Below are 14,018 nucleotides of genomic sequence, written 5' to 3' on the forward strand. Positions count from 1 at the left end.
GACTGGCTCCATTGTGATCTGGTGTGGGAGCGCCAATGTGTTTGACCAGAAAATCCTACAAAAGATAGTGGATTCGGCCCAGTACATCACGAGTAAAACCCTCCCAACTATTGAATGTTGCTGTAGGAGAGCAGCATCCATCATCAAAGATCCTCACCCCCTAGACTATGCTGTCTTGGTGCTACCATCGGGTAGAATGTACTGGTGCCTCAGGACTTGCTTCAAGAACAGTTACTATCTCTCAACCATCAGGCTCTTGAACAAAAGAGGATAGCTACATTCATTTATGGACTCTGTTATATTGTTATTTCATGCTTGTTTATTTATATCTGTATTTGCGCAGTTTTGTTTGCAGTTAACAGTTTCTGATGTTTCCAGTTTTTAATTACTGTTCTAAAGATTTAGAAGCCTGCAGAAAAAGAAACTCTGGGTTGTATGTGGTGACATGTATGTATTTTGATAATAAATTTGCTTTGAACTTTGAACAAAATAATAACTAAAACTGACATATGGTAGAATAGTGTTTAACACAATGCTTTACATTGCTAGCTGTGAGGTCAGGGTTCAATTCCCACTTCTTTGTAAGGAGTTTATATATTCTCCCTGTGACTTTGTGGGTTTTATCAGGGTGCTCCGCTTTCCTCCTACAGTCCAAAGACGTACGGGTTAGGGGTAGTGAGTTGTGGGTATACTATGTTGGCACCAGAAGTGTAGCAACACTTTTGGGCTTCTTTCAGTACAATCATTGCTGATTTCATTTGACACAAGCAAAGCAATATCGCTTTATGTTTCACTGTATACATGATAAATCAAGCTAATCTTTTGTAAACCCACAGCCTCAACATTTTGAAAGTGTATATGTAGACTCAACTAGATGAATGTTTGTCTTCTGTAATCCAGCTCCATGAAGTTCTTCAGTTAACCAAAATATGCAGTTATCCATTCATACTGCGCAGTTTGTGGAACCTTGGATGCAAATTAGTTACATTTGCATATAAAATTGGGACTTTACAGTTAAGTGCCTGTGAATTGCTTGAGATTTGAATGAACAAAAACTGCCATGAATGTAAGATGTTAAAATAAGTCCTTGAATTTTTGTGTGGGGCTTTTACAGTAATACATAAGAGTACCTTTACTTTCTAGATTCAGCATGCTACGACAGATTGAGACAATCTTCTGAAGATGCACAGTGGAGAGATCCTAATTGGTTGCATCATGGCCTGGTGTGGATATATCAATGCTCAGGAATGGAAAAGACTGCAGAAATGACACAGCCCAGTCCATCACCGGCAAATCCCTCTCCACCTTTGAGCACATTTGCATGGAGTGCTGCCTGAAAAAAGTGGCATCCATTATCAAAACCCCCCCACCATCCAGGCTATGCTCTTTTCTGGTTGCCTCCACTGAGAACAGAAGCCTTAGGTTCCACACCACCAGGTTCAGGAACAGTTACTGCTCTTTAACAATTACGCTCCTGAACCAGCATGGTTAACTTCACTCACTCCAGCACTGAACTGATTCCCCAACCTACAGATTCCCTTTCAGGGATTGCAGCACATTCTCAATACTGTTTATTGTTTGTTTATTTTTTGTATTTGCAGTTTGTCTTCTTTGCACATTGGTTGTCAGCCTTTGTGTGTGGTTTTCATTGATTCTATTATATTTCGTTGTATTTATTATGAATGCCTGGAAGAAAATGAATCTCATGGTAGCATACGGTGACATACCTGTATATGTACTTTGATAATAAATTTACTTTAAACTTTGAACTTTTTATACTATGAGTATAAAACACAGGATTTTGTTTTAAAAATCACTTTCTAAGTCTGCCCTGTCACTTTTCATGAGCTACATGTAAGTTTAAGTTAATCTAGTCTGTTACCCTTTGGACTTGTCTTCTCAATCTTCCCACAAAAATATTGCACTTCCCATTTCTCTGCTTTAATCTCATCAGTAACCTTCAACCAACCACCCACCCTCCCTCCCATTGAAGTCAATTGTCATCCTTTTAACAGTGCACCACACTTCTAATACAAATTCCTTTTTGGTAGCTCCCAACCTGATTCCAGCATGAGCATCAATTTCTCCTTCCAGTAAACATTTCCCACCACCAACCCTGATTTCCCTCTTCTATTCCCCACTCAGGGCTCTTGCATCTTCTCACCTGCCTATCACCTTCTCTAGCCCGCCCCCTCCTCCTCCCCCTTCTCCCAAGGTCCACTCTCCTCTCCTATCAGATTGATTCTTCTCCGGCCTTTTACCTTCTCACCCACCTGGTTTCATTTGTCAACTTTTAGCTAATCCTCCTTCCCTTCCTTCCCCCCCCCCCCACCACCCTTTCACTTTTACGTTTTCTCCCTTCCTTTCAGCCCTGAAGAAGGGTCTCAGCCCAAAATGTCAATTGTTTTAAAAACACAAAATGCTGGCAGAACTCAGCAGGCCAGATAGCATCTGTGGGAGGAGGTAGTGACGACGTTTCGGGCCGAAACCCTTCGTCAGGAGTGAAGTAATATGGGGGATGGTTGAGGGGGGGGATTAGAAGTGGGGAGAGGGATAAAGTAGAGAGCTGGGAAGTGATAGGCTGGAGGGAAATGGGCTAGGGGGAAGGTGGAGAATTATGGGAAATAAAAGAGAAAGAAAGGTAGGGCTGGGGGGAGAGATTATAGTGAGGAGGGAAAAAAGAGAGAAAGAGAACCAGACTAAAATAATAGATAGAGATGGTGGTAAGGGTGGGGGGCAGGGGTATCAACGGAGGTCTGTGAGTTGGATGTTCATGCCGGCAGGTAGGAGGCTACCTAGGCGGGAGATAAGTTATTGCTCCATTGACCTGCGTGTGGCCTCATCTTGATGGTAGAGGAGGCCATGGACAGACACGTCGGAGTGGGAGTGGTCTGTGGAATTGAAGTGTGTGGCCACAGGGAGATCCCGCCACTGCTGGAGGACCGAGCGCCAGTGTTCGGCAAAACGGAAGATGAGGCCACAAGCAGGTCAATGGAGCAATACACACACTTCAATTCCACAGACCACTCCCATTCCGACGTGTCTGTCCATGGCCTCCTCTCCCATCAAGATGAGGCTACACGCAGGTCAATGGAGCAATACCTTATCTCCCGCCTAGGTAGCCTCCTGCCTGCCGGCATGAACATCCAACTCACAGACCTCCGTTGATACCCCTGCCCCCCCCCCCCCCACCCTTACCCCCATCCCTATCTATAATTTTAGTCTGGTTCTCTTTCTCTCTCTCTTTTATCCCCCCTCACTATAATCTCCCCCCAGCCCTACCTTTCTTTCTCTTTTATTTCCCATAATTCTCCACCTTCCCCCAGCCCATTTCCCTCCAGCCTATCACTTCCCAGCTCTCTACTTTATCCCTCCCCCCACTTCTTACCCCCCTCAACCATCCCATGTTACTTCACTCCTGATGAAGGGTTTCAGCCCGAAACGTCGTTATTACCTCCTCCCATAGATGATGTCTGGCCTGCTGAGTTCTGCCAGCATTTTGTTAATTTTATTTATTTCCAACATCTGCAGATTCACTCGTGTTGCATGTTAATTGTTTGTTCATTTCCATAGACGCTGCCTGACCTGCTGAGTTCCTTCAGCATTTTGGGAGTGTTGCTCTTGATTTCCAGCATCTACAGAATCTTTTGTGTTTATGATTTACCACACCTCTAAGCTGTGTGGCCTCTGCTGGAAATTGCGCTCTTCACAGATAACTCCACATCCTTAAAGTAAGTGGAGCAATGGTCTAAATATCATCCTATGGAGAGCCACACTGTACATTTCCTTCCAATCTGGAGAAGCCTTTTGCTACTATTGTCAGTTCCTTTTGGCCTATTTTCTAGCTACTCAATGGCCACGTTGATTGTGGGAGAGAGCTGCAGTCTGTGCTGGTCCCTCCTGTTGTTGCTGTTCTCCAGTATTTGCTCAGTGTTAGATGAGTTGAACTGCATTCATCTGTGGCTGTATTAGTGTGTGATTAGGACTGCTGTGCCATCAATCTACAGGACACTTAGGGACTTGGGCTTGATATGTATATATATTTTTGTGACTGTATGTTTTTCTGCTGTCGTAACTATATATGCTGTGTGTGACCGTTGGTACTGTGTTTTGCACCTTGGCCCAGGAGGAGCATTGTTTCATTTGGTTGTATTCCTGTGTATGGCTGAATGACAATTTAACTTGAACTTTTTGGAAGGCCATCGATACAACATTTCCTTCATTAACCTTCTGTTACTTTAACAAGTTCTGACAAATTAGTTAGACTGGTTTTTAATACATCTGTGCTACCTCTTAATGATCCAAGTGATTGTTGGTATATTACCTGATTTTTTTAAAGTGGAATTTTCTTTCATTGCTATGGTTAAACTGGTTTGTAATTTGTCCAGCATTCTCTTTCGAAAGTGGTTGTAGTATGTGCAGATTACTAGTCCTCTGGTATTATCCCTGAATCTTAAGAGCAGAGGTCCTGGCCATAGTTTTCTAAGTAATTTTGTTTCTCATTTCCTTCAAGATTATTATGCATCCCATCTGGGCTGTCATTTATTCATTTCAATGGCACTTTTAAGTTCGGCAGTTTATCTGCTAATGTCTGGATCTGTTTTTAGCCATCTAGAATCTCAGTCCTTTTCTCTGTTACTATCTGACCTTTTCTGAAATTCCACCAATATCATCTTCCTTGGTGAAGACTCAAAGTACTAAACCAAGCCTTCTGCATTCATGGCTAACTTCCCTTTTGGTCTTTGATTGGCCTGAGGTCTCCTCTTGCACTGTTTGTGTGCCTTCAAGTGTTTTGGGATTCCCTTTTTAGATTTGCTCAAAGTTCTTCTCATGTCTTGTGTTTACCTCTCACCTCCTTTCTGTAATCAATTTTGGTTTTGCGCGTGTTAATAATATGATATCTGTCTTGTTCTCTTTTTTTACTGATCTATTTTGCTCTCTTTGGTCACTTCGTAGCTCTAAATCTACCTCATGAGAATGTAGGTAGATTTTAGTGAAATGATTAGGTGGTCAATCTCTTGATTCCAAATTACCTGAGCCTGATTTGTTGTTATTCCATTGAAACTGGCCCTTCTCCAGAAGGTCACTTTTACTTTAGACTTCATTATTTACCTTGTGTAATTATTCCAGACCTTGTGTTGTGACTAATATTTTTAGATGCTCCTCAGTTATCGGTAAAGAAAACATATGGCGTACTTGCTTTCATTGCTAGCAGTATTGATTGTAGGAGTAAGGAAGTCATACTACAGCTGTATAAAACTGCAGTCTCTCCATACTTGACTATGCAGTTGTGGTTGCTCATTTAGAGCAAAATTTTAGAGAGGATGTGAAAGAGACTTACTATGATGCTGCCCGGGTTAGAGGGTATGCACTAATTAGGAAAGGTTAGACAAACTTGGAGTGTCAAAGTCTGTGGGGAGATCTGACAGGTTTTTAAAATTGAGAGGCATATGCTAGACAGTGTTGGCACGTGGCCTAGTGGATAAAGCAGCAGTCTAGTGATCTGAAGGTCACTGGTTTGAGCCTCAGCTGAAGCGGCGTGTTGTGTCCTTGAACAAGGCACTTGACAACACATTGCTCTGCGACAACACCGGTGCCAAGCTGCATGGGTCATAGTGCCCTTCCCTTGGACAACATCGGTGGCGTGGAGAGGAGAAGGCCTGCAGCTTGGGCAACTGCCAATCTTCCATACAACCCTGCCCAGGCCTGCACCCTGGAAACCTTCCAAGGCGCAAATCCATGATCTCATGAGACTAACGGATGCCTATAAGCTAGACAGTTAGACTCTTTTCTCCAGGGTAGAAATATCAGAGGACATGCCTATAAGGTTAAAGGGGGAAGGGGACTTTAAGGTGACATGAGGCTGTGTTTTTATTCATTGTGAGTGATAGGTTACTAGGAGTAGTGTTGTAAGCAAGCGGAGTGGTGGAGTACAAGAGGCTTTTAGATAGAACATGAAGGCAATGGGAAAATATGGATGAATATTGGGAAGAGACATTAGTTGTAAGTTGGCATTAAGATTGGTGCAACATTGTGGAGCAAATGACCTGTGCATTTCTACCATTTGATATTTTCTCCATGTGTATTCTTAACAACATAAATATTGAGTCCAAGTCCAAGCCAGTTCTCTGATCATTCCCATCAGTCTCATTCCTCTCTTCCACCCCCCCCCCCCCCCATTCATTTCCCTGTCCCTGTAATCTAGTGGTCGCCAACCCGTCGATCGCGAATGCCTGGTCGATCTTTGAGACTTTCCCAGTAGATCCGGAAATTTTTTTTTAAAAAATACACAAGTACTGTTGAGAGATTGTTTTCAGGTTGCAGGGTTTTAGTTCAGTTCTTTCTGCCCAGTGCGCATGCATGTAGCTCCCCCACACTACACAGTGTAATTCAGTGGTCCCCAACCACCGGGCCACGAGGAAACGATATGAGTCAGCTGCACCTTTCCTCATTCCCTGTCACGCCCACTGTTGAACTTGAACCCACGCGAGGTCATCAGTCACCTAAACGCAGTGACACCCTTGCGGCAGGGATCACTGGTTGGCCTCGGGCGGCCGGTGGGAAGTGCTGTTGGTACTGGCCTGGAGCGCGGCCGGCGTGAAGTGCCTTTGCTACCGGCCCGGACAGATGGGCGCCGCCCCTAAGCCTGTTCAGCACACCAAATGTTTGTGGCGAACCTGGTGCTAAAATATTCGCAGCCGACCTAATTCGGGCTCAGGGTTCCGTAAGAATCAGAGCAGCTACCGCGCTGCGATCTACTGAAACAAACTTTTGTCGGCCGATAGCTCCTACAGGGGGGACGGGTGGGCGTGTCCTGTCACATTCCTCGCTCAGTCAGCCGCTCTCTCCGGACTGCGACCACCGTGACCCCGACATGGGGGGCCTCCTGCCCTGACCTCGTCCTCTCACCCCACCCACGACCAGCCGCACCTGGTCAAGGCGTCTGGTGGTGGACGGGCGGAGGCTGCAGTTTGGGCCAGGAGGCTGTCTGAGGCAATGAAGCCCTCAAAACAGCTTCAGCACCTTGAGTCCAAGCACCCCGCACTTATAGACAAATGCGTTGAGATTTTTCAGCGGAAAAACCGTGAGCAAGTGGGACAGAGCTAAGTGCTGAGAGCCGTGAAATTGTGGAAGATTGGACATATGGAACCTGTATCGGTATATTCTAGTCTGTAACCCCCCCCGTCGGCTGGTCTGCAAGAATATTATCAATATTAAACAGGTCCGCAGTACAAAAAGGGTGGGTACCCCTGGTGTTTATACATTATTTCTACTTCCGAGTTACGGGGTTTTACTTCCGGTCTTTTCTGCCCCGGTGCGCATGCGTGTAACTAGTCGATCTCGCTTTTGACTAAAGCTGAGGTGTGGGATCTTGGGCTTAGAAAGGTTGGTGACCACTACTGTAATCTATTCTCACAAGTGCACAAACTTCCGCTGATTTTTTTTTTACCTGTGGCCTCCACCATTGGTAATCTACATAAGCCAATTAACCTGCCAACAAGCATGTATTTGGGAAGTGGAGCATCTGAGGGAAATCCACCTGGCCACAGTGATCAGGCAAAAGTCTTACAGGCAGCACTAGAGGCGAGGGTTAAACCTTGGCCTGATATCTTCCAGAGTCCAGCAATGTAATCTTTCACCTTGGGCCTGAAGTATACTGACAAAGAAAGTTCTGTGAATAGAAACTTCTCTATATCTTTGCCTCTAATTTAGTGGTATCCCAGTTTGTATTGAAATACTGTTGAGGTCCCCCAATGTCACTACATTTCTGCTTAAAAATTCTTCACAAAAATTGGCAATCTAAAATATAGCCCCATTGATGCAATTACACCTCTTGTTTTTTTTTAAAACAGCTTGCCTTTATATGTACTTGCATATCCTTTTTCACCAATACAACACCCTGCTTTCTCTTCACCACCTCACTTGCCTTACCATATCCAGAATATTCCCCCTTCCTTTTCAGTCCTGAAGAAGGATCTTGGCCTGAAACATTGATGGTTTGCTCTTTCCATTGATGTTGCCTGATCTGCTGAATTCTTCCAGCATTTTGTGTGTGTTGCTTTGGATTTCCAACATTGCAGATTTTCTTGTCTTTGTTATTTAGTATTTGTTGCTGTCCTGTTTTAAACCAAATCACTAGTGAAGCCAGGCTAGTGTTGAGGGAAGATGGCCTTTGAGCCAGACTGGCCAGACTGCATCCAGATCTATTGGGGATAATTGCTAAGCGGACTAGTCATTGATCAGGTGTACTCAAAGTATTAACTAACGTTATATTCTTTTTTGTTTCCTTCTCCCCATTTGTGCATGGCTCCTGCTTCAATGCTCTCTCCATTTCGCAGTGATTTAGCACTACGGAACTGTTTTCTCACAACGGATTTGACGGTGAAAATCGGCGATTATGGCATTGGATTCAGCCGGTATAGGGTAAGCAGTTTGCTCTTAGGCACCTTTCTGATCTTGTGCCAATAGTCTTCTTCATATCAATATAGCATTTGGACCAGGGATTCCCAACCTATTTTATGCCATTGTCCATTAACCAAGGGGTCCATGGACCCTATGTTGGAAACTCCTGGTTTAGACTGTGCTTAAAGTTAAAATTCTTGCGTTGCAAGTAATTGAACTAAATTTGGGGCACCAGGAGATATTGAGTCAGACTATAAAGTACATCTTAAATATGTTACTCTGGATTTCCAGCAGAATCTCGTGTTTATCTTAAATACAACACTGTCATTTTATTAGTTAAAGCATTTAGAAAGAGCCACAGGAAAATTTAATGTTGGTGACTGCAATAACATTACATGACATCCTTTTTTATACTCAGCATTTTAAACACAAATTCAGTGGAGGCTGGTTATGTTTGGTCCTAAGTTTAAAAATCTCTAAATTGTTACTAATATTGAACGTTTAAAACCTTGATCTTTTACTATAATAGTGTAATAAAAATATCTTTTCAGTGTCAAAGTTCTTTCAACTGGTTCAAAAGTTCAAAGGTTCATTTTATAATGAAAGTATGCATGTACCATAAAACTGATATTTGTCTAATTCAGATAGCTATGAAATACAGTAAGACCATATATGTTGTTGAAAGAAAAGACGTCAATTCTCCCCCCCACATGAAAAAGAAAAGAAACACTCACAGACCCTAAAATCTCACCCAGCAAAAACCTGCCACAATGACAATCACAGACCCCATCACTCTCAGAAAAGAACAGTGACACAATAACAGCCCCCAACCCCTCCGTACACAAACAATTAGCATATCACCTACCTGCCCATCATCCACAGGAAAGAAAACACCAAAAAACTGAAGGAAACCAATATAAAGTATAGTCCAATAATCACATAAATCTCAGAATATGGGAAATACCTTTTTCTCTGCGTACAAGGAGAACAGCCACGTGAACTCAGTCCTTCCATAAAGAGTGCCCACTGACCAAGGTCCGATTGCCATTGACTGGGGTTAAACATGTTGATCCCCCCCACATTCACTCTTCAGTCTTCCTTGCTGCTTCGAGATGGAATCATAATGACCCCACATCCTGTCTCTGGTCTTTTCGATGAGTCAGCTTATGTTGGTGTGCCCTCCACTGGCAACTGTCTCTGATCTCCACGAGGCAGCTCTCTGGACATAACATAGCTCTGGATCCTTCGATAGAGTTCCAAACTGTACATCACAGGCTCCAATGGTTTCCGTAACACAAACAAGACAAAAAGTACAAGCAGAAGGTGGGGAAAAATTGAAATATAATTGATAAGACTTTTACACCCCTAGGGAGGGAAATTATGACCAGAAAATAATATATTGAGAAGGAACACACACAAATTACTTGGCTGAAGTCAGCAGATCAGGCAGCATCAATAAAGGGGAATAAACATTCAACATTTCAGGCCAAGACCCTTCCTTGGGACTGGAAAGGAATTCATAATTAATTTTGAAAACAAGCTAGTAAGGTAATAATCTTTCCAAGAAGTGTATTATTGAAATGTTCTTCAAACTACTGTTAAGCTTGAGATTCCAGTTGAGAAAAATTAAACTCTAGGCACATAGGTATTATAAAGGTATACCAAAATTGATAAACCATTAGGAGCATTATTTATCATATGGTTCAAAGAAGATAATGTTCTATCCTTATTGGATTAGAATCAGGTGTATTATCAGTCTTATATGACATGAAATTTGTTGTTTCTCAGCAGTTGTACAGTACAAAGACATAAACATCTGGCTTGTGTATGCATATATGCAAGGAAGGGGGCAGAAGCTAGAATAGGTGAGAGGAGGGGCCTTCTTTCCCCCCCCCCCCCCACTAATCCTGATGATGGGACTTAGCCCGAAATGCCGATGGTTTATTCCCCTCCATACATGCTGCCTGACCTACTGAGTTCCTCCAGCAATTTGTTTGTGTTCTTCAAGATTTCCCTATTAAAAGTATCTCTTGTGTTTATAATATATTGTTATGGTTTGGAATACTAACCAGCATTAATCATAACAATGTGAAAAACTTATCACATTGAAAAGTTGGAAAATATTTATTCTTTACTTTTTATAGAGATACAGTCTAAAAGGATTGTTAAATTTAATCTACAGTTACCCTCTGTTTATTTGATTATGGATAAAAGTAATACACGAACATAAAAATTCACTATCTCCTGGATTACTGACTTCCTGACAGATAGACCCCAGTTTGTATGGCTGGGTGGTTCTCTGTCTGAGATGGTGGTCAGTGGCAGTGGAGCACCACAAGGGACTGTCTCCTGCTTCTGTTCATGCAGTACACCTTAGACTTTCAGTACAAAGCTGAGTCTTCTCTCTTGCGGAAGTTCTCTGACGACTCTGCAGTGGTTGGGTGTGTCAGAGATGGGCTGGACTCGGAGTACAGAGGACTAGTGGACAAGTTTGTGGCGTGGTACGGGAGGAATCATCTGCTCTTGAATGTGGCCAAAACCAGGGAGATGGTGATTGACAAGTCCTGTATACATTCTGGGAGAAGTTGTTGCAGTGGTAGAGGAGTGCAAGTAATTGGGCGTTCACCTCGACAACAGACTTGACTAGGAAGTCAGCACCAAGGCTGTTTACAAGAAATGGATGAGCAGACTATTTTCTAAGGAAGCTGAGATATTTCAATGTGTACGGCAGGATGTTGGAGATCTTTTATTAGTCTGTTGTAGCAAATACAGTCTTTGCAGCTGTATGTTGGGAGAGCAGAATCGGTGCTGGTGATGCAAAAGGATAAAATAAACTCATCAGAAAGGCTGGATACATCCTTGGCTACAACCCAAACTCTTGAGTTAGTGGTGGAAAAGGGTAGTTAAATAAACTGTTATCCAGTATGGACAATCTGGCACATCCTGTCCATGACCTACTGAATAAGTAGCTGAGCACCATTTCAAACTGACTCAATCAGCTCTGGTGTCACAAGGATCGTGACAGAAAATCTTTCCTTCCAAATGCAATAAGCATGTACAGCAGTTCATCTCTGTACGACACAACAAAAATTATAGTACAATAGTCTGTTTTATTATTTTGTACATTATTATTGCATATTATCACAAATTATTGCACATTGATAAATTATCATGTATATTATTATTCTATACTATATTAGTTAAGTCTGCACATTGCAGAGTGTGTTTTTAAATGTTGCTACTGTAGCAAAAGAATTTCCAACTCAGAATCAATAAAGTATTATTATTAATAAAGCCAGCTGTGTAGATCCTGCTACCTCAATATTCACATAGTGAAGTTAATTATGTATTTAGAACAAAAAGCTGTCTTACTAGTTCTTGGGCTCATTTTGTAATTCATAATTTACGAAGGTCCTTCAATCTGCTGAGTACAGCTGATTTGTATAATGGATAAATGCTTTTGTTTCACTTTTTCTATATGTAAAAAAAAAGGTCTCCCTGTATTCAAAATTACTTTTGTTATTACACAAGTTAGCTTCAGATACTTTGGGTCTATCTGAGATTATGAAAGGCAAGATTGAAATGTTTAATCTTTAGTTTCTCTTTAAGATCTGATTCTTATTACCTCACTCTTCAAATTCTACGCTTGTCAAATCTGATCTTCTTTGTAAGCATGTTGTCACATGATCATTGGAAGGCAACAGGAAGTAATAAGATGTAACATTAATTTTGAATAAGTTTGGGCATTTGTGTCCATGACTGCTATCTAGTGCATTAACATTCTTAAAGAGTGAATTGGCGTAAGAAATCCTACAGAATAAGCAATCTTTGCAATCCTGTAAGGGACCACAAAGACAAACTTGCGTTTCAGTGGGATTTAAATATTAGAAGTGGTTTAATAATGAAAATTGATTTTCGTACATTGTTTGGAACTTTGCAGTAAATGTCATGTATGTGACTTATACACATTTAGGTGGTATAACACACACAAATGCTGGAGGAACTCAGCATGTCATGCAGCATCTATGGAGGGAAATAAAGAGTCGACGTTTTGTGTTGAGACCCTTTCATCAATCAGATAGCTTCCTTTCCTGCTGTTACCTGTAGTTCTGTAAGTCCTGGTGAAGAATCTCAGTCTGAAAAGATTGTCTCTTTATCCCCCTCCATAGATGCTGCCTGACCTGCTGAGTTCCAACAGCACTTTGTGTGTGTTACTCTGGTTTTCCAGCATCTGCAGTATCTTGTGATTATGTTAAACTAATGCTTATTTTTCAAAAGGCCAGCAAGCCACAAGTATCATCATTTTTAAATTCAGACTTTTTTTCCTCAAACTAGGAGGATTACATTGTGAGCAACGACGGTCAGTATATTCCTTTGCGCTGGATTTCACCTGAGCTCATAGGTGACGTTTATGGAAGCATGGTGGTAGCAGAACAGACAAAACACAGCAATATTTGGTAAGATTGCAATGATAGCTTCTGCTTTTGAAATTGCTTCTTTTTATTGTTCCCTGTCCTTGATACTTAAGGGTTACTAGCCAGGTAGAGTTTCATTGTGCTGATATGTATTGAAGTGTAGCAATGATTTTACATTTCACTTATTCTAGTGGTTTTAGTACGTTACTTCTGTTGTAGAGGAAAAGCAAAGACCTGAGTGAGGAGGCTGGAAATCTGAATGAATAACATAGCTAGAAATGCACAGCAGTTCAGGTAGCAGTCATGGAGAGTGGTTCTTCTTTCTCGCCTCTGAGGTTATTTAATATCATTTGCAGTTGTGCTAATTTGCTTCCAATCCCTTTTCACCCAGCACCCCCTGTGCTTACCTGTACCAACCTCTGGTTTAAAACTTTTTTTCTCCTTATTTTAAAATGGTTCCAAGGGTTTGCCTCTCCCCATATTTATGAACCCTGGAATCTTTGAAGATTTACATTTGGGTCCCAATCCACCCTTTTAACTTTGAATTAATTCTCACGTTTTCAGCTGTTGCAGCAGTCTCTGGAGTTGCTACCTTAATCTCTCTCTCTCTTATTATAATCATTCCTGACCACTAATTTTTTTCCTCTCCCAGAATGTCATAAAGTGTGAATTCTTATTTGACTAACAATTCCAGGAAGCGCCCTGGAATCATTTAGAGTCAGAGTTCTAATAATAAAGGGGATCATCACATGAAGGTACAAGAGTTGAACACTTCATCAAAATGAAATGTTAAACTCTTGTACCTTTATGTTATGATCCCCTTCCAGTTTCTTGTGCTTATAACCCCTCAGTAGTTATCAAATGTTAATTTGGAAAGAAATCCCATTGATTTTTATGAGGGAAGATAAACAAGTTGTTCCAAAAAGCCTAGTAAGTAAACCTAGTAAGTGCAAAGTGAGACGTTTAACCTTGATGATAGAGGAAGTTCTGGAAACAACCATCTGATATAAAATTATCAATCACTTAGGTGTGTGCATTCATTAGGGGAAGGCTGCATGGATTTTCATTTTGAAGAAAATATTTAACTAACATACTACAGTCTTACTTGAAGTCACAGAGGGTTGATGAGGGAAATATGATTGAAATGACCTTCCAGTAGGCATTTGATAAGCTGTTGCATTTTCTCAAGATTAAGACCAT

The 14,018-nt window shown here is 41.7% G+C and overlaps 1 protein-coding gene across 1 annotated transcript in view; it reads left to right on the top strand.

Moving 5' to 3' along the window:
• The window catches only part of lmtk2 (lemur tyrosine kinase 2), a 134,733-nt gene that overhangs the window by 83,048 nt on the left and 37,667 nt on the right, over positions 1-14,018 (top strand). Inside the window, exons 8-9 of the mRNA XM_059979015.1 lie at positions 8,340-8,424; positions 12,739-12,860. Of these exons, the coding sequence (XP_059834998.1) occupies positions 8,340-8,424; positions 12,739-12,860 (207 nt within the window). The remainder of the gene's footprint in view (positions 1-8,339; positions 8,425-12,738; positions 12,861-14,018) is intronic.

The sequence above is a fragment of the Hypanus sabinus genome, chromosome 9 (genome assembly GCF_030144855.1).
Source record: "Hypanus sabinus isolate sHypSab1 chromosome 9, sHypSab1.hap1, whole genome shotgun sequence".
NCBI lineage: Eukaryota > Metazoa > Chordata > Chondrichthyes > Myliobatiformes > Dasyatidae > Hypanus > Hypanus sabinus.